This window comes from Betta splendens, chromosome 1, assembly GCF_900634795.4.
Source record: "Betta splendens chromosome 1, fBetSpl5.4, whole genome shotgun sequence".
Classification (NCBI taxonomy): Eukaryota; Metazoa; Chordata; class Actinopteri; order Anabantiformes; family Osphronemidae; genus Betta; species Betta splendens.
Window position 1 is genome coordinate 8,257,943 of NC_040881.3, and position 19,654 is coordinate 8,277,596.

At 42.4% G+C, this 19,654-nt stretch overlaps 3 protein-coding genes across 6 annotated transcripts; 1 reads left to right on the forward strand and 2 right to left on the reverse strand.

Moving 5' to 3' along the window:
• Positions 1–717: 717 nt before the first annotated feature.
• Positions 718–12,279, reverse strand: mcoln1a (mucolipin TRP cation channel 1a). Of its 3 annotated transcripts, XM_029155599.3 has the most exons (14): positions 12,084–12,277; positions 8,652–8,929; positions 8,364–8,531; positions 7,161–7,317; positions 5,858–5,939; positions 5,629–5,725; positions 5,344–5,443; positions 5,069–5,175; positions 4,766–4,915; positions 4,436–4,537; positions 4,113–4,235; positions 3,189–3,395; positions 2,972–3,102; positions 718–2,282 (listed from the first exon to the last, which is right to left on the reverse strand). In XM_029155599.3, exons 1-14 carry the CDS (start codon positions 12,112–12,114, stop codon positions 2,246–2,248), a joined length of 1,770 nt encoding a protein of 589 aa, XP_029011432.1. In that variant the 5' UTR covers positions 12,115–12,277; the 3' UTR covers positions 718–2,245. The 3 variants fall into 3 exon arrangements, 2 of the variants coding, with proteins under 2 accessions (XP_029011432.1, XP_029011441.1); XR_003786383.3 differs by lacking the exons at positions 718–2,282; positions 2,972–3,102 and adding an exon at positions 3,574–3,728 and having other exon boundaries at positions 3,255–3,395; positions 12,084–12,279; XM_029155608.3 differs by lacking the exons at positions 718–2,282; positions 2,972–3,102 and having other exon boundaries at positions 3,253–3,728; positions 12,084–12,279.
• A 728-nt stretch (positions 12,280–13,007) lies between these two features.
• trappc5 (trafficking protein particle complex subunit 5) lies at positions 13,008–14,863 on the reverse strand. Of its 2 annotated transcripts, none has more exons than XM_029158473.3 (3): positions 14,767–14,863; positions 14,324–14,610; positions 13,008–14,008 (listed from the first exon to the last, which is right to left on the reverse strand). In XM_029158473.3, the coding sequence occupies exons 2-3, from the start codon at positions 14,591–14,593 to the stop codon at positions 13,712–13,714; spliced, it is 567 nt and encodes a 188-aa protein (XP_029014306.1). In that variant the 5' UTR covers positions 14,594–14,610; positions 14,767–14,863; the 3' UTR covers positions 13,008–13,711. The 2 variants fall into 2 exon arrangements, with proteins under 2 accessions (XP_029014306.1, XP_029014296.1); XM_029158463.3 differs by having other exon boundaries at positions 14,707–14,857.
• Positions 14,864–15,416: 553 nt separating this feature from the next.
• pglyrp2 (peptidoglycan recognition protein 2) lies at positions 15,417–18,031 on the forward strand. Its single transcript, XM_029158450.3, has 4 exons — positions 15,417–15,627; positions 15,751–16,608; positions 17,269–17,479; positions 17,573–18,031. Exons 1-4 carry the CDS (start codon positions 15,555–15,557, stop codon positions 17,889–17,891), a joined length of 1,461 nt encoding a protein of 486 aa, XP_029014283.1. The 5' UTR covers positions 15,417–15,554; the 3' UTR covers positions 17,892–18,031.
• Positions 18,032–19,654: the final 1,623 nt, after the last annotated feature.

The window sequence follows — 19,654 nt, forward strand, 5'->3', positions numbered from 1 at the left end:
AAAAAACTTATGAGCCATGTCTACAGAGATTTCACCTCTGGGCTTTCAATGTATATCAAAAGCTTTTATACATTCATACACACTTGGAAAAATAGCGTTGACCTGATAATTATCTGCTCCAAGGACATGAATGCAACATGTTTATGAGGTGCATTAAACTATTATTTCTTCCTCTCCCACACAGTCAGACACAAACCATCAAGGCACAGCGAGAGTAGTACATAATGCATGATGATATTAGGTTAAGTGGGTGGTGGAAAGCAAAGATGTGCTACATCAGCTGCCAAGACTCAAGCTCAATAAGCAGGAAATGAGCTCATCATTGAGGACTTTTCTAAAGAAGATTAAAAAAAAGAAAAAGATCCAAAAGTAGAATTTTCTTTTTCTACTTTACTTCTAATTCTACTTTAAGATGTGTGTATATATGTATATACACACACACACACACACACACACACACACACACACACACACACATATAGACATATATAAATCATTTTAATATTCTAGAAGTCCTCAATTTACCACTTTATTCTACTAGAAGTTAAAAAACAAACAAACCTGTACTTACAGTGCTAAATGAAGAATTCATTTGGATGGACATGTAAACTACTTGGTCCCTCTAGTGATCCTTCAAAGCTACTGCAGTTGAATACTAACCTTCCATTACCATCACTTAGACTGATGGTAATGACCATCCTTAATCTAGTTAAATCATTTGTACTTGAAAAATAAAACTAGATTTTATTATCAAAGATGATCCAGGAAACTTTACTGAGCAGATTGGCAACACATATATGACAAAGGATGACTGTGTTTGCATTTGCACGAACAGGTGGAGGCTGTAAACAAAACATAATCTAACACTCAAATTGTAGAACAGGTACATCAACATAATGCATGACATTTAAAATTAACATTTGGAACATTTGGAACATTTATTTCCACACTGTTAGACTGATTACATCAAATGTGACACAGATAATGACATAAATCAGTCCAATACTGTAATCTTATCCATTAACTTGATAGTGTTTGGATTTGACATTATACCTCAAACTATTCTTCTAAAACAGACTGAGACTAACTATTGTGCGTTCTAATTTTCCCACCAAAGATCCAGTTAAACAAACTAAAGAGCTATATATGCATGTATATACTATAACATACCTTTTAGGCTCATTGTTATGAGCTATGAACAACCCTGCTCCACTTTGTACGGCAATTCAAGTTTTGTTCTCATAAAAAGTTAGATGAAAAAGAGAGGCACCATTTGTAACTCTTGAACCACTGACATACTTTGGCATCATTACAGAAACATGTCTGCATCTCAGCAGGAAAGCTTTGCTCTAACCACAGCCTTAGAGGGCCTCATTAGTGACTGGGGGCCTGCTATTGTACTGATCATTACTCAGATGAACCTGATACAATGCACTACAGGCAGGCAGGAACGAAACAAAGATTCACATCTGAGAATGTGATACTGTACGTGCCGCTCACCGAGGAGCAAACAAATCAATCGGGCGTCCGAAACCTCACCCTGTGGCAGTTTATGCTGTCAATTTGACTGTCTGATAAAAAACATCTTAACGTGGATGTTGTTCTCTCATTCCGGATCAATTTACATGTAGTAAAATTGTTGCTTGCTACTGTCGCCTTCCTTCAACTAATTTTTGCAGTGAAGTGCAATAATGAGTTGAGCACAGGTGAAAGAATCTGTTTTTGTATATGTATGTAGATGGTAAATGTAAAAACCACTCACTTTAAGATCCCTGTCTCAGAAAGGTAAGTGATTGTAAAATACTATAAAAGTAAAAAAACACAAACATAAAAACAGATGACACCAATAAAACAACATGAAGTCCTCATCATGGCACTTGTACCCACTTGGTGTACCAAAAACAGGTCTCGCTCAAAATTGAGCATTTTGCACTGTTAAATACATTTTAAAAAATACTGCAAACCAGGAGTCTGTGCCTTCATTGATACTGTGGCTGACAAATGGAAGCTCCAGTCTTTAATCAGCCCCAGTTTCCTCGTCATGGACTCAGTTCCTGGAAATATTATGTTTAAAAAGACGACCGCTGTTTCATATTCCTCCCCCTCAGCGTCTGGCGAGCTGATGCTGAGATTTGACCCAGATACAGCATTTGGGTACACAGACGCTAAACGGCAGGAGTGTGCAGTCCGTCCCTGTGGTCGACAGGGGGCGCTAGAGACGCTCCAGAGATCACTAAGGTCAACTTCAGTTCACCAGCAGCACGTCCTCATATGTTGTGGTCCTGGGGAAAACAGTTGAAAAAAAGATGTAACAATATTTACTACTTTTGCATTTATTTTTATACTTTATTGATTTATATCTGATATATATTAAGATTATATCTAAAAGGACAAAAGTAGGTAAGAAGACATTCTTAAGAAAACACAAAAATAAAATCATAATGTTAAAAACCTTAAACCTTTCTTTAGAAACTTGAACTTCATGTTTATTGTGATAGCTACTGGAGAGAAATGACATGAAAATACAGAGACCATGTTGCCATAAAATATTATATTATCCAGTATACTGTATTTTATTTAGTATTTCCTGTGTTGTTCACCAGCCTTTTGGTTTCTAATCTGATAACAGGTTGGGACAAACAGTGCAGAAAAACTGCCTCTCTGAAGCAGCTGCAGCTTTGCTTCTTTTCATTCTTTTTATGTGCGATAGTAGATCCTTCTGTAGATTTGCAGCTCTGTTTGCTTCTCTTTGGTTCAGTAGCCCTTTGTGTGGTCCTTCTCTATTGTGATACTCTCTGTTATGATATTCTCTCTACTACATTTGACCTGGTCTGAATTATTTCTTCATTTAAAAAGGGTTGGAAGAGAACACCCAGATTTCATTATCTGTAAAAGATATTCAGCTCATGGTTGTGTTTGTGGGAGAGATCAGTGTTGTCTTCTCTTGTCTTCTGTTGTCTGCATGCCTTACCTGTCACAGCAGCAGAAGAAAGAGCACGGTGAGGTCTCCAGACCCCTAAATTTCCCAGAGTTTGGTGCGTCTTTACACTCGGCTATAAAAGCATGCAGGTCTGTGATGTGGATGGGTTCCTGGGTTTGGTGCTGAGGAAACAAAACAAATTGCACTACTTGCCCTCCTGTTCTGTAATAATATGCAGTCAGAAGACTAGAAGTGGGACATTTCCTACCTTAATGGTCTCATAGGCTCCTGTGATGAGAGCAATAAACAGCGACAGCACCATGTAGATGAAGAGCGAGATGAAGGTGTACAGATAAATCTGGCTGAACAGCCACACCAGAGTACTGGCCTCCTGCATCTCCGCAAATGTCACAAACATGTCATCTCCATTGATGAGGGAGAACAGACATTCCGAAACCATGGCCAAGGAACGGAACTGAGGGAGTAAAAACAGGGAATGGAAACATTACAGTAAGCGAAGTGTCCTGTGAGTATACTGCATCGCAGGCAATGTACCAGAAGTGGAAGTGAATAACAGTTTCATTGGCTGCACATACAAAGTCAGCATGTGTACACGGGAAAGACAAACAAAACTACAGTTTTCTGTGTCTCACTGTGAAGTATCGCCATCTGTGAGTAGAGAAGTGTCCACAAACACCAGAGTTTGATAAGCCAACAAGGAATCATCTACTGCCCCTCACTGAAAAAGAATGACGATGCTCATCCCTTTTTGATATTTAGGCTGAGAGGACGGGTGTGTTTTCATGTCCTAAAAAACAGCCATTCACATTTTAAAAACGTGCTCATCACACACACACACACCAACAAATCAAGCAACAAAATTTGATTCGTACGTTCAAACACTGGGCAGAGTGAACAGAAAGTTTACAAAAGCTTACAAAATGCACAAATAAAAAAAGGAATCAGTGGAAGGTCTGGAAGGCAGTATGGTACAACGATGCATGTCTAAAACACTGCATATCTCCAAAACACTTGCAATCATTTTTAAATTAAATCAATGTTGAGCTGTTACGGAAACATGTGATTACACTTCAGCTAAAAGGCAAATGTCAGTCAAATAATTTCAACAATATTGTCAATTATTTGTCAAATAATATGCCCCTTTCCTGTCTGCAAGTTACAGTTTATTCACCTTTACATGGTACGGTCCCAGGACGATCCAGCCGCAGAAACAGTATCCCAGGTAGATGACAGCCACACACAGACAAAAGCGAATCACGTTCGGCAGAGCTGCTCGAAGTGTGATGATCAGGATCTATAGGCAACAGAAAGAATGGGAGAGAGACCAGATCAGTTTGATCAGCTAGACTAAGTACATCCACCCGTTAGTGTGTGTGTGAGCTTATGTGTGTTGGTATTTCAACTGCTTTTGCATGTTTGAAAGAATAAATAAATAACAAATTAGCAGTAAATTACACCGCATCTCCTCGTACACACTGGTGGTTTTACACTTACGTTGTACTTCTGAAAGAACGTGAGGTAGCGAATAACTCCCACCCACACTAGGAGCGTGGAGGTCCCCAGCAGGATGCCACAGATGTCATAGGAGGACATATTCTGTCAAGAGAAAAGAAACACATGATGATCCCAATATAGATTTTGGCCTAATTTACATGTATGAAGCAACTGCTAAACATGCATCATTTTAAATTTTCAAGACACACATTTTAGTTTTTTACAGGTACAGTAAGTGAGGGATTTTATGATGTCCTTGTGCGTTGGGTCATTCATGGTACTGTATGATAGCTTATGTAAGGCAGCTGATGTCACTGAAGAGTGTAGCACCTTAGACTCGATGCCGATTTTCATGATACTGCCAGTGATGGTGAGGATATCGCTGACGATGAGGAGGATGTACCAGCCGTTGATGAACTCCATGCGGTCTGCCCAGCAAACCTTACGGTCCAGAGTCTCCTTAAAGTACAGCACATACTCCTGGAAAATACAGACAGAAAAACGATATTTTTCTTATTCGGTAATAGAAACAAAGCATTATTTTCACCATTCCCTTAGTGTTGGCCTAGTATCGTCATCATGCATGTTATGAGTCCTTCTAATTAGGCCCTCTGCTGGCTGTAGCAGACTTACCTGCTGCAGTACGATGCCTCTAATTATGGAGCGTCCACAGAGCACGAGGGACAGCAGACACATTATACACACAATGACATCAAACGCCAAACGGGAGTAGCTGTCAGCTGGGGGTTCAAATGGAGAGAGAGAGAGAGAAAGAGGTTGTAAAACTGCCACAAATGCACTCATGTTACTGTGCTCGCTGCTTCTCAGCATCTGTACTACTGCTGCAGCAGGACATTGTCTCTCTCTTAATGCTACACCCTTAAGCTCCCACTCATCTGGCGTCTCACCGTGTCCGGAGACGCTGGGGTCTTTACACTCCTTTATTGTGGGCTGGTTTTCTAACCGGATCTTCACTTTGCCACTATGAGCCTTGTTGTCCAAAACTATCTGGAGAGATAGGGCACCAAAGGGCGATTAGATACAGATACAGATACAGATTAATACAACCCTAATCGTTTCATACACAGAGACCGTATCAAAATGATGAAAGTGAACGTTAAGTGCATCACAAAATAAACAACATTCAACATTATGTTTGTGAATGGCTGGAGAGAAATCGATCACTTACTTACCCTTATGTAAAAGGTGTAGCAATCTGGAATCTCATTGTTGATAATGGTTTGTATATTGATTGCCTTCAACTGGAACTCTATGGTGACATTAATGAGCCTTGACAGAGGATAAAGAGGAAGTGGAAAAGACAGAAAGCATCAAAACAGAATTACTAAAAATGTTAAGACACACATGAAATAAGATGATGAACAAAGACAAGATGGAGCTATGTGAATAATGGAGTCTTACTTGTGAAACTTGAGCGTGAAGTTTTTGTAGCTGCTGCCAAATACAGGCGGGGGGACAGACAGAGGGTTCACACCTATGCAGTCTGCAGACAAGAAGGACAAAGACACATTATGATGAGTAAAGTATAGTGTGGATTCAAGTTACAATAAACAAAAACATATTTCTAGGCTTTCCAATATAAAAAAACGTTTTAATGTGAGATTCTTTCCACTGTTGTCCTTACTTCCTTTTTAATTTGCAGCAAAAAAAGAAGCACTGATATGAGGAAGTGAAAACTCTGATAGTGTGATACACTTCTGAATGTAAATGAGAGTGTAATATACATAGATATAAGTAAGGCACACAGATAAGCCTGCTGGTGACAACACAGAAGAGCGGTAAAGCGTGCACTGGCCAAGCACGTATTCAGTGTTGATACAGTAATACCCCATATAAACGAATGAACTACTGAAGTGTAACTCCACTCCTGGACTATTGTGGCTCCTCCTGAAGGATCACAGCCCCTTTCTGCAGGTCGGCGTGTGCTTTTGTCCTCTGCAGACCCAAAGGACGAATGACTGCTGTGCTCATGTTTTATAAAGATAATAATAATACCCTCCACACTGCAGGTCTGGCAGCTCACATTCCTCTTACTCAGACATTATGATGAAAGTGATAAATGTTTACTTTTTTGTTTTACCTCCTCAGGATACAACTGTCACACTGGATAGTCTGCAGATAATTGTACTGCGGTCGGCCTCTGGCTCTATAAAACCAAACTATGTTCAAAGCATCTGGAAGTCGAGTCACGGCAACTTGACTTCTTTCTTGTTAGGGCGAAACGTTTCATCGCTCATCGTGAATCCGAGTAGCTTCTTCAGTCTTCGGAGGGAAAAGTTGGACTTTGTCCTCCACGGTGGGTTCGGGCTTCACCTGACCTGAATAGGCTTGTTAGGTGGACAATACAAAGGGCGTGAGCACATGAGAGTCATCAGGATCGAATGGTCACATCTGCTACGAGCTTTTCTACCCATAACAACCGATCAGCGGCAGGGGCCTCCCTTACGTTTCCCCTGATGATGGATGAAAGATGAAAGGGCAGCATGAAAACAAGAGACATAATGGTGTCGGACGCCTCCACTTATGCTGAGGAAGACATTTTCCACTTGAAGATACCCTATATACACACATTTCACCTAACTATCAGCTGTTTTAAGGCAGTGTCATTCAAACTATGTGTATACAGCCTCCTCATTGCACACGACCACCACAGGATCACTACGGAGCCCACAGCTGTTCACACGGCCCAGTTTGCTTCACGTACCTGTCACGACGTGAGGGTCTATGATGAAGGTGTCGTTGGCTGGGTCGATGTGGCCCTTCTTGTAGTACTGCTGGCAGAGGGAGAGCGCGCTTCCATTCACACCCACGCCGTAGACGTATGCGTAGCGTCCCACCGTGGTCTCCGGCAGGGCCAGATACTGGAGGGAGGACCACAGGTTTCACCTCAAGCTAATATCTGTAGCTGGATATTTGTCACAAATAAACCAACTGCCCAGAATATGATTTGATTAAGCCTCTAAATCAACTCGCAATCTGTCCGAAACAAGATGGAGGCACTGGGTCACAATCTGCTGCGTCAGCATTGTCCAAATCACAGCCTGAACTTATATCTCTGACCTCTGCTTGTATTGCCAGTGTGTACAGTGTGAATTCTTTCCCTGTGAGAGGGTTCAATAAAATGACTGATATCTTCATGATCACCATGTAAACACCTTATCTAGTGTTAGTAGCAGCAGAGCCATGCTGTCTGGGCTCCTTCTCTTTCTTTACCTGAGCTGAGACTGACAGACAGGTACGTTGTGGCTAATGTCCAAACAACTGCTTGATGGATTGTACACTTTGTTATCTTTGGATGGGCCATTGAATTTTTCACAAGCACAAGGACAAGCTTGACTAGATTATTAGCCGCCTATGACGTTCGGTGCAGAAACTGTATTGAGTTATTGGTATGTCCAATATTAAAAACAAATTCTACAAACCATTTGGCAGCGACGATTAAACAACAGTAGAAAGAGAAACAAGGAAGTGAGCTGTTTTTCTGCAGCGCTGGGAGTGACCAAAACTGCCCAACAGTTTCAAATCAATCAAACTTCTCTGAAATCCTGTTTCTCAGTAAGTCATCTTTGTTCCATATCCAACACACGTAAGAGCAACTTTCTGTTGCCTGATTAAAATTAGTTCATGAGAAGCCAACACAGACTCTGTAAAAGGTGTAATATATATACTTATAGTGTGTTATATAAATCTCTGTGGGTGAAATGTTTTTTTTTTAATATAATTATGTGTCAAGCCTCTTTGAGTGTTCTTAAAGCAAATTATGTTGCTTATGTTGCAGCATAAGTTGCTATTAAGGTATAAATTAAATAGGAGCTCTGTTTGTTCTAAGCAATGAGTTGCTGTCAGTTCTGGCCGGCGGTACGGCCCAGTTAATGACCTGACTGGTGTTCCTGCAGCTCCCTCCTACCTGCTCCACGGCGTAGAACATGTGCTCATAGACGTCGCGCTGTTTGTAAATGGCAGAGGAGTCGCCGTTGGACTCGTCGTAGTCTTTGAGGAACAGATGCCTGAAGGTCATGGTGTTCTCCTCCTTAAAGGTCACCACCACTTGGTTACTGAGGCCAAACAGTACCAACTGCAAGCGAAGCGGGTACGGTGTTGAGCAAAGGATGAATTATGAGCAGGAGTACAGACCAGGAGGCAGAAGCACTGTTGTGAGACGGCTATTGCACCAGTCGTGTAACATGTAAAGTACCTGCCAAGTGACGATGATGATCTTGAGCAGCTGCAGCACCAGTTTGTAAGGCTTGCGGCCCTTGGCGTGGTATTTATCACACGGGCTCATAAAGAAGTATTTGAGCTTCCTGCGAAGGTCCTCGTCGTCCTGATCGGCGCTGACCCAGTGACCCTGGGCTGCGTATGTGGGATAGCCATGGTTGTCAAGGCTGCTCCCATGCAGGTCATGCTCGCCGCTGCCGCTGCCGCTGTCCGTCGAGCCGTAGTGAACCACCGAGCACGACAGGCCTTTGTGTTCTGGGAGACAGGAAAACAGCATTCAACATTCTTCTGCTCTTCCGTCTACGTCATACATGTGAATAAAAAGAAGATGGGCTCAGAGTTCACAAAGGGATCAGCCGCCACAGTACAAATCTTATATCCTTGTTATTTGAATTAATGTCCAATAATGTCAGCAGAATGAAAAATACTGAAACTGTGCACGGATGGAGTGTGACTGTCAGATTAAGACGAGTTACATAGTAAAAAAGCCTCCAACGTGCAGAATGGCAGTGACATGGTGAACACAGACGTCAGAGACAAAATCATATCAGCGCAACATGTCGTGTCATGAAATGAGTTTCTGGCTTATCTTTCCTTAACTTTCATCACTTTCATCGCTCTCTCTCTCTCTCTCTCTCTCTCTCGCTCATTGTGTCTGGCTTTACTTCTCTTGGGCCCCTTTGGTACAACGACCATGTGATCAGCATGTGATTTAACCCCTTTAACTCCAAAGCTACAAGGACTCATTTAAATTAAAGTTGGAATGTTCACGCTGCAAAGCACATAACATTGTCCAGGGACCACGCATGTTATAACCAATGTAAAGACGATTTTAACTGAGCTATCAGCATTTCTTTTCCATTCTTCATGAATGAAACTGGTTGAGATGTAACAATTTAAGCATTACAGGAATCCAGACATGTGAAGCCTGTGGTTCTATGATTTGAATTTTAATTTAAACTTGGAAATTACCCCAATTACATAATGGATTAATCATGTTTGAGCTTCATCACAAGTTTCGGGCTCACAAGACCCAAATGCTAGAAAGCAACAACACGCGGTGTCGCTCGGTTTGCTCACGCCACAAAAAAAGAAATGACTTGTTATGACACAGCTGGCGACAGACTGGGGAAGATACAGAGGCACTGGCGACCAGTCAGAGTCAGCACATGCAAGGTCAGATAATCTGCTGAGTTGGATCCAAACTCAAGACGCAGGAAGTCAGCAGAGTAAAAAGTCAGCAGAGTAAAGCTCCAGATTAGCAGAGACCAATAGAAATAAGAAGTGAAAAGGGAGGAATGTCGCCTGTGTTCAATATTAGGCAGCACGAAGTGCAAATTAGATGAAAGTTCAACGCAAAAACCTCCCACAGAATCGTTTGGGACTGGAATTACTCGTAACCACTTCACCACATTTAAACATGCAAACCAGAGCCTGTCAGGCTGTTGTTTTTCAAAACTATGCAGTTGTTGAATATATATCTTTTCATTTGTTGTTAACATGTACCAACCCACAGCTTGTTTACTCGTTTTGGCTGAAATGCTGACGGTAAATGACTCACCATAGGAAATGAGCTGTAACTAAGATTGTATGATAACCACACGTGAGTGCCAGCAGTAGAGCAAGGCCATCATTACAGGGCTCACTCCCTACAGCAACCAACACCTGATGTCAACCAGTGGACGCTTCAAGCTGTGGAGGCGAGATCAGCAACATCCACAAGGGAACTTAGCTTCAACCCAATCAGCTGAAAACAACAGGATTTACATGACTTTCACCATAAAGGAGGATGACCTAACAAAGCTTTGTGTGTCTTGAACAGCAAATTTTTCCAGCCACATAACATTTCTTGCAGACAACAGGTGCACGAGCATCTGTATACATAGTTTAAATCAGAGGATTGTGTTGATGTCATGGCAGACATCACCCACACATACAGTGGCGAGTGCCAGTCATTCCTGTGCTACACAAAGTTTGCCACAACCTGAACAAAACTATGTGGCCCTGCTGGCTCAGAGTCGCCCAAGTCATGGTGGCGGAAACACCAGCATCGCTTCAAGTCCGTCGATTAAAACCCTCACTGTTATGAACCATTTTTACGGGACCTGGATCCAGTCTGATACAGACAAAATATCACATGGGAAGCTAATGCACACTCTCTGTTTTAGTTCTGCTCTCAAATGTGCTTTTTATGTTTTTCTGTTTCTAAACACATAGATCTATTTTTTTCATTTCCTTTATTTAATAATACCAGGCATGAGCAGCATACAGATGTCAAATAACCAGATGAATGTAACAGTTAGTATGTAAAGCAACAAACTAGGACATAATACCAAAAAGGAAAACCACTGCACAGAAACGATCCCCCTCAAAACAATTATAACAAAGCAGAGACAAAGGAAAGACGCTGTTCTGGGAAAGGCGACTCAGGACAGCAGTTGTTAAGTGACGTGTGCACTGATAGCAGAAATATAAGAAATGTAATGCAAAGCAGACTTAAGTCACTTGGAGCAACAATGACCCAATGCAACAAAACAGCAACAGACAGTACAGAAGTTAGTAAAGCAAGATACAATTAAAAGGCTTCTAAGACCTCAGAGCTGGAAATCAGTAGTGGTCTCAGAAATCCTGCATCGGCATGAGCGGAGCTTATAAAAGCTGAGCTGAAGCTATTAAAAGAGTCAGATGATTCAATGGATTCGGTCAATTTGTTCAGATCAAGAAAATCACGCAACGTCTCCAACCTCAGACATCCAGAGGCACAGGATGTGCTAGAATAGTTCCGCAATCCAACAAGTACAAATATCAAGCAGTCTAATCCACTTCAGTAGTGTATTCAGCCACTATGTGCTGGAACTGATTGTGTTAGTGCATTTCAGGACAACCGCTAGGTTTTAAATGTAAATAAAGAGAAGCAGAAAACATTTACATTTAAAGAAAGACTTTTTAGTGAGACTGGCTCATTTGTGTATGAAGGAGACAACTAACTGACTTTAAACATGATCATAGATAATAACGTTCTTATCTTATCTTGTGCCATTAGACAAACCAGTTAAAGACCAAACGTGGACGGTAGGTGATCATAAATGTATATCCATGCACAGAATAGCTGCAGTAAACGCCTGATGTTGTGAGAGCTGCTGGTGAAAACAGCTGATGAACCCTACTGTGTTTCCCCTCACATGTTTGGCTGCTGTGACTCAGATCACCGTTAACGCGCCGACATTAAATCCTTTAGACAGTTACACGCCGCTCTAAGCTACTTGAAATGCACCAGAAAGCAGCAAAACAGCTTCCTGGTAAGATGAATACGCGAGATCCCATCTACTGGCCAGAACACGAACGATTAACTTCCGAGCTGGACGAAGTTTAGGAGCGACATTAAAGGTGAAAATGGGCTGTACATTACCCGAAGCGTCCTGGCGATCTGGCGCAGCCATGACGGCAAAGGTTCAAAAGCCACTGAGTCTGTGAATCATGGAGCTAAAACCGAAGCCAGCCACCGTTTTTACAGTAGCACTGAGTGTTTCTCCTGCCGCTCTTACAGAAACCATCCCGAGCTCCCTGCGCCCCGCTGCCGTGTGCCCGTTTCCGCAGTCTCGTCACGTGACGCCCGCTACGTCACGTGACCGCGAGACTCAAGCGCTGGAAAGAGCCGGAGCCAAAGTCTTCTGGAAAACAGTGTGGGAACCTGAAGTACTGGCTTTACACTGTCAATGTTTACTGTAATAGAGAACAGGTCCCAGTTTATTTAAAGCCACGCTGTTATACAGTAGAGGAGTTTTACCTACACGAATCTATTTTTAATACACCTCTGAATGCAGACGGGGTGCCACACGTCACATATCCCTCCAAATATAAATTGGAGCAACCGACCACAACTGCACGAAACGGTCCATAAAATCAATGAGCACTAACACACTGGACAAACAGGTAGGTAGGTCAGTTGGTATTTACAGTATTTGACCCATATAGAAATTTCCACATTCCTAAATGTAAATATGCACTCACTGGATTAAACTACGTTGTATAGATAATTTTATTTTGTATAAAAATAAAAATAAATAAATAAAAAATAAATAAAAATATTACTTCATATATTAAATATTGCTTAAATTAGTTCACATCAAACTTCAGACAACAGACTTCAGCTAGCCATTAGTCTGAAAACATATGATCACATGTTTGTGGTACTTCGTGACCACAACATGGCAGCAGTGACTCATCTACACTGCCTTTTTTCCAAACACGTAATTTTCCATTTGCTGCAGAATTCCTAAAAGCTTGAATAGCATTATTTTACTTTATTACAATAAAAACATTGTTGCCCAGAAACCTTTCACCATGTTTTTTATTTAAATATTTCAGAGTGAAAATACAGCTATAAACCTGCATATACACATCAAACACAATGGAGCTGCCCAGATTTTGAATAAATTCCAGTAACAGGTAAAGACAGTCTGCGGAGAACAGTGTCATTACAAATGTTTTTCTAGATATTCTGAAAAATAAAGTAATAGAACAATACTTGAATAATTTTCATCCCTCTCTTGGAAATTGTTTAATTCAGCCTAAATATTCTGTTCAAATAAGTATTGTATGCACAAGATTGAGATCACCTGTTTTAGATGAACAAACACAGACTATTAAGGAAGTGCATGGAGACATTATCTTGTAATACAGAATTCCAGGTTAAAACATGCTAAAGGATTTAGATGCTATAATGCTATAAGGATCAAGCTTGCAATCATGGCCAGATATATCAGATATGTTTTGATGTGTTCCACCTCAGGGAGAAAACAATATAATTATATAGTTCCCCAATTTTGTTTGTGAATATTATGCACTTCCGTACTTCACATATTAACAATAACCTGCACATTTATCAATAATGTAACTTTTTTTTTACTTGCAGGCTTTTGTGTCCTTTGCATTTCTCTAATTTGTAAATTTTTCTTTATCACAGTCTGCAGCAGTGGGGGAGGCAACCCAGTGGACAATCAATACCTCCACCCACACACGGTCCCAGTCTTCCCTCTATCTCAAATCAAGCGATTTGTCTCTGGCAATCACCGCCTCATCAAACTTGATCATAAGTGTGGTGCCCTTGTGCCAGTGGACTGTGACCTTGGCGGGGAAACCGCTGTGTGTGAGGATGGCTTCTATGATGCCCCCTGTGAAGGCGGCACAGTTCAGGCTGCTGTTCTCCTTGGGAACAGAGATGTATGTGTTGACCAGGGGCTCTTTTTCGATGATGTAGTAAGTCTTGTCGTCGTCGTTGGCCTGCTCCAGCTTGTCCGCCTCCTTGCCGAATAGAGCTCTCCACACGGATACCTTTGGAGTACAAAACCAATGACTTGAGCATATAGGCGTAGGGTCACAAAAGGATTAGACCAGCTATTACTGACTTTGGTGTTTGTGTGTGGGTACCAAATATGTAAAACCCCTTCAATGAACTGGCATCATATTTGAATTTTTACAAAGGCATTTCTAAATGGCAGATGCTTTTCTCAGAATTACTTGCTCACTGTAAAACATCTGGGTGAAAGTAGTTAGTTATGGTACTGTTGCTAACCTTACTACAGGAATCCTGTAGTATGAATGACATGATCTCAATGAGGGTGCTGGTTTTCCACAGCCAGAGTTTACCTTGATGAACAGCAGTATGTTCAGGACCTTGGTCTCCCTCTTGCCGTTCTTCTCTCTCAGCACCAGCACGTCCAGCAGGCTGCCTCCGACCCGCTGGCCCATCTCCGACAGACGAGCCTGCAGCTCCGTCACAGAGTACACCCGGCTCTGGCAGTACTGCACCACCTCCGAGAAGAGCAGGGCGAAGGCGCTGACGCTCACCTCGGTTTTGGGTCGGCTCAGAGGCCGCTCCAGAATAGCGGACTTGCCTCTGGTGAAGCGAGTCTCCATAGTTGTTTAAGCAACGGCTGCAGACATACAAAGAGGAAACGTCATAAGCATCACGTCAGGCTAACAGGCTAATGCTAAACACTGCTGCGACGATATGCTCACAACAAATATACCTTAAATTTACAAATACTCAGTAAAACTAACACCAGCAATAACAGTCTTTCTCGCTACACCTGTTGTTGTTTTAGTTCCGGTTCCGACTGTAAACGTCACTGCGTCACGTGACATGCGTCACCGCTACGTAGGGGGAAAAGACGAAATCAAACATGGTGATTCTGGTATAAAAAATAACGTTATGACAAAATATTAATTGCGTCCACACAACAGTTAAAACAATAGAAAGTATTTATATATTTAAAAAGTAATAATAAGCCAAAAATAAATGAACGAAAACTTAAGGTGGCTAATTAAGTAAACCTCTAAAAATATTTCTTTGTCTGCTTTATGCACCGAATCCTGCACTTACACACCTGTCTGTTATTATCCAAATAATTTAAATGAATAAAGGTATTTTAAATTGTTGTTTTGTTTATTCTATGCACTAAAAGTTCACATGAAGTAGACTGTGTGTGTGACTAGCGGTGAAGTTCAGTGTTTAATAACGCTGGTGAATACACAATATGAATAAGATCAAACAAGCATAAATCTGCCTTATTTCTAACTTCAGCTGCATTTATTGACTGCATAACTAAGAACATGCAGGGACATACATCTTCTTTGGAGCTCCAGGCCATTTGCTGTGGAATGTTTTAAACCTTATTGTGGCCTCAATCAATATTTGGACCCTTCAGTGAACAAACTGTACTCTCCTCTATTAGGACACAACGCTGCCTTCACACGCGTGCACCTACACAAACACACCAGACAGCTCAGGTTTCAGGGAGCACATTGTGATAACTGCAGACTATTAACTGGGGTTTAACAGAAAACTTTGCTTTTTCCAACAAGTAAAAGTCACAACATGACTATGTTCAGAGTGTCATTTATTGTTCTGCCTTTGCTCTGCCTCCTGACTGTCTACTGCGAGTCAACAGGTAAGATCAGCGGTTCAGATTATGTAAACCCTGTTTTATTTCAAGCTCAATTCTTCTGAAGGACACATTACTTTTACTCGTGATGTGGTGCCATGATGTTCTTCCTCCACTTCTTGTTGCCAGGTGTCCATCTGCGTAACATGGACAGCTTCATCCGTGCTGTGGAACAGATCGAAGCCTCCAACCCTGGCCTGTCCTCTCTTGCCCTGGTCAGGGCCCTGCGGAGGACGGCCGGCCACGACGATTTAATGACCGTCCACTTCTTGGGTGGATCGCACAACTTTACTCAAGCCGAGCACCTAGAAACACACATCCTCAACGCCTCAAGCTTCAGCTTCTTCGACAAGGCCATCCACCACATCGTGACCGATCATGGAGAAGAACGAGGGGTGGTTCTTGCTCCGGATGGCACCACGGTCGCCCTGGCACCGTTACTGCTGGGCATCGAATCAGGACTGAGAGCCAAGGAGGAAGAGGCGCCTGCTGTTGGGCTCTTTCCACTCACCTTGGGCAGGACACTGGGTCTGTCTTTCCTCAGCCTCCAGGACTTCCCACCCTCATCTCGCCTGGGGCCTAATGGATGCTGGGACAGTGTGGAACATCCTATGATGTTCAAGTTGTCTCAGGCCCCCACTCTGGCTACTGATGCCGTCATTAACGGGGGCATGGATGGCGTTATACTGGGCATGGACCTGAGCAACCTGCCTGCATCTGAGGATCTGCCACACCTCAGTGAGGTTCTAAAGGGATACTACGGTTTTGTTCTGGATGAGGAGAAGGGCCTCGATGCCATGACTGGCCACATTAGCCCACGACGAAGGGAGATCTCCAGATCCCTGCTGACGCCACTGCTGCAGAGCCAGGTGATGGAGACGCTAAGGCTGGTCTGGAAGCTGGAGAACACTGAGTGGATCGCTCTGGACACGGGCATTGAGAAGGCAGTGAAGGATGGTGTGGAGGCATTTGAGCACAGGTACTGGGGTGAGTTATGACAAAATCAATACCATCACTCTTTAGGATTGTTCGTATTATAAGACAGAGTGGCTCTTATTAACATTGTATAATGTCTAGCGTTCTGAATTCATGACTTTGTTCTAATATAATAGTAAACAAACAGTTATAAATAAAAAGTTACAAGGCGTAACAGGCAAATAAACAACAGTGGACCAGGGAAAGAGAAGGATGTGAGGACATCTAGAGGCTGGATGAGGAGATGTCAGCAGGCAGAGACAGAGCGAAGGAAAGAAACATCTCGGCTGGCGTTTGATTTTATTTTATTATCATCAGTCTTTTATCCTATAAATACTACAAACCAGAGAGTACTGCGTCCAGAGAGTATAATATTTAACTTAAATAAAAATATTTTCACTTGACTCTCTAATCATTTCGGTGTTTCGGCATTTTGGTATATTTCAGACGTTGCAGTGTTGTTATTATTATTATTATTATTATTATTATTATTATTATTATTATTATTATTATTATTATTATTATTATTATTATTACATAACAGCTCAGCTATAACAGCTCAAACACAAATACATGCTGAAATGTATGGTTCTGGCCTGGAGCTCGGCAGCACAGCTGCTGCTGCGTGGCCTGTTGGTTACTGTTTGACACCGGGCTCTCGCTTCCTCCCAGTCTGCCCTCAGATCATTCCTCGGTGTCAGTGGGGGGCCGCGGCCCCTAGAGGCGCACCCGCCCTGCTGTCGCTGCCCCTCCAGTACCTGTACGTGCATCACACCTACGAGCCGTCCTCGCCCTGTTCTTCCTTCCCACAGTGCTCCAGCAACATGAGGGCCATGCAGCGCTTCCACCAGGAGGACCGAGGCTGGAGCGACATAGGATACAGGTGGGAAATGTCAAAATGAAACCTGAAACCTAGAGGGTGATGTTGGACAGACATGCATATAGTCATACACACACCCCGCCTTCGCGCCCTCAGCTTCGTGGTCGGCTCTGACGGCTACGTCTACGAAGGCCGAGGCTGGAACCAGGTGGGCACGCACACCAGGGGCCACAACTCGCTGGGCTACGGCGTGTCCGTCATCGGCAACTACACCGCCGCCCCCCCCTCCCGCCACGCCACGGACCTGCTGCGCCACCATCTGGCCAGATGTGCCGTAGCTGCAGGAGCGCTGGCGGCCAACTTCACCATCCACGGCCACAGACAGGTGGTGAACTACACCTCCTGCCCCGGAGACGCCTTCTTCTCAGAAATACGACACTGGGAGCATTTCAGGGAGCGACGGGAGCTCAGTTGAAGATGTTCGGGACTTCTTGTGATTTTAATGTGGATGAAATCTACATTAGCTCCATAGAGCGTTCTCAAATGCACAAACAATTCCAGGTGTACAAAGTGAATTTCCTGATGTCCTACTGCAATAAAATAAAGTATATCATACCAAAGAGCACCTTTATTATCTAATAACAATGATACTGAAGAAGAAGAAAACTAATCCTCAGGTAAATGTTGCTGGTCGTACATCAGGTTTGTTCATTTGACCTCTTGACCTCTAGACCTCTGTGGTTTATGGTTGTGGTCCAGACCGAGGTCAAGCTCCTTGGTTCCTCTCTAATAGCGATGCTGAACAGATGGTACTGGGAAAACCCCACATATTCTGACTTCTGTTTTGGGTGATGTGATTTAATTTGGCGAGAGAGATATTCCACCCTGTCAGGGAAAAAGGATAAAGGGAGAAATAACTTGCGATTGCATGATACCTCAGTGGTTTGTGTTATGATCTCCCCAGCTGGCTTTTAATTTGCTTTCCTCATTATCTTTCATTTTTCTCTGTTATTACAATAAGTTGCACAAAAGACAACATCAGAAAATTTCCACAACAACTTTATGAAATGAATTTTCTCTTATCTGTCTTTGGATCCTAAATGCAAATATTTTCAGTTCACAACAAACCAAATCCATTTCTCTTGATTCTGAATACGTGTTGTCGGGTACGACTGAGCTTCATTTCATTTTCCTTCTGATTATTGTTTAGGTCAGTACACGACGACAGAAGTCAATCCTTCTGTACCGTTCTGTGTCAAAGCCACATGTCAGAAAGAGCAGAACCGTGCTGTGACACTTTAGGCAGATGTGGTTGAACTTTGTTTAAATCTGACCACACAATATTTTTGTCTGAACCAGCTGAATGCCAGATGTTTTGATCGAGTGTTTTACAGTCTGCCCACGCTGTCGCCATCGCACACATACAGTATGCAATCCCAAGAGTCCTCTTTGCTTGGAAGTCTGTGAGTAAAACCTAAGTACACACTCACACAGTTTCCGAGAAGATGGCACACAGTAAGAGTCTTTGATTTGTTAATTACGTTCTTATTTGCTGTTTTGGTGGTGTTTGAGTCTCAGTACACGCTGACTAATCTGCGTGATAGCTAAACGGTAACAGACCTCACTCGAGATACTGAACAGAATTCCTAGTCTCTCTCTGCTACGATATTCTCAAACAACTACTTCACAGGCAAAGCATGCGTAAAACACAATTTGGAATGAATTTAAGAATGATTCACTGGAATCTCACTGACAAAGACACTATCAGAACGTGGCCTCCTGCCCACTCAGTGTTTTTATTGGAATGATAATAGTGCATGAAAATGATAATGTTTTATTGGAATTTCATCTAATGGTTTTTATCTGAACTACATGCACACCCACCCAGGGCTTTTGAAGGTGCCTCTGGGGGAACCAGTGGATACGGGCCACCTGAGGGTCTGGTCTCTTACATTCAATGGCCTCAGTAAAGACGATCACCACCCAGTTTTAACTGCATAGAGACAGGGGACACTGATTTGGGTGATTATTTGTTTACATCTTTCTATTTTTATTTAGTTCTTGGTGTAAACATCATGAGGATTCACACTACTGGAGCAAATGGTACAGCTGAAAAATACAAATTACAGTTACACAAATTACACAAGCTGATCTGACCATAATAACTAGTTCTTTTAATACCTTGTTTATTATTATTTATTGATTGTTTATGTTTATTTATCTCTAAAGGTGTAGCTG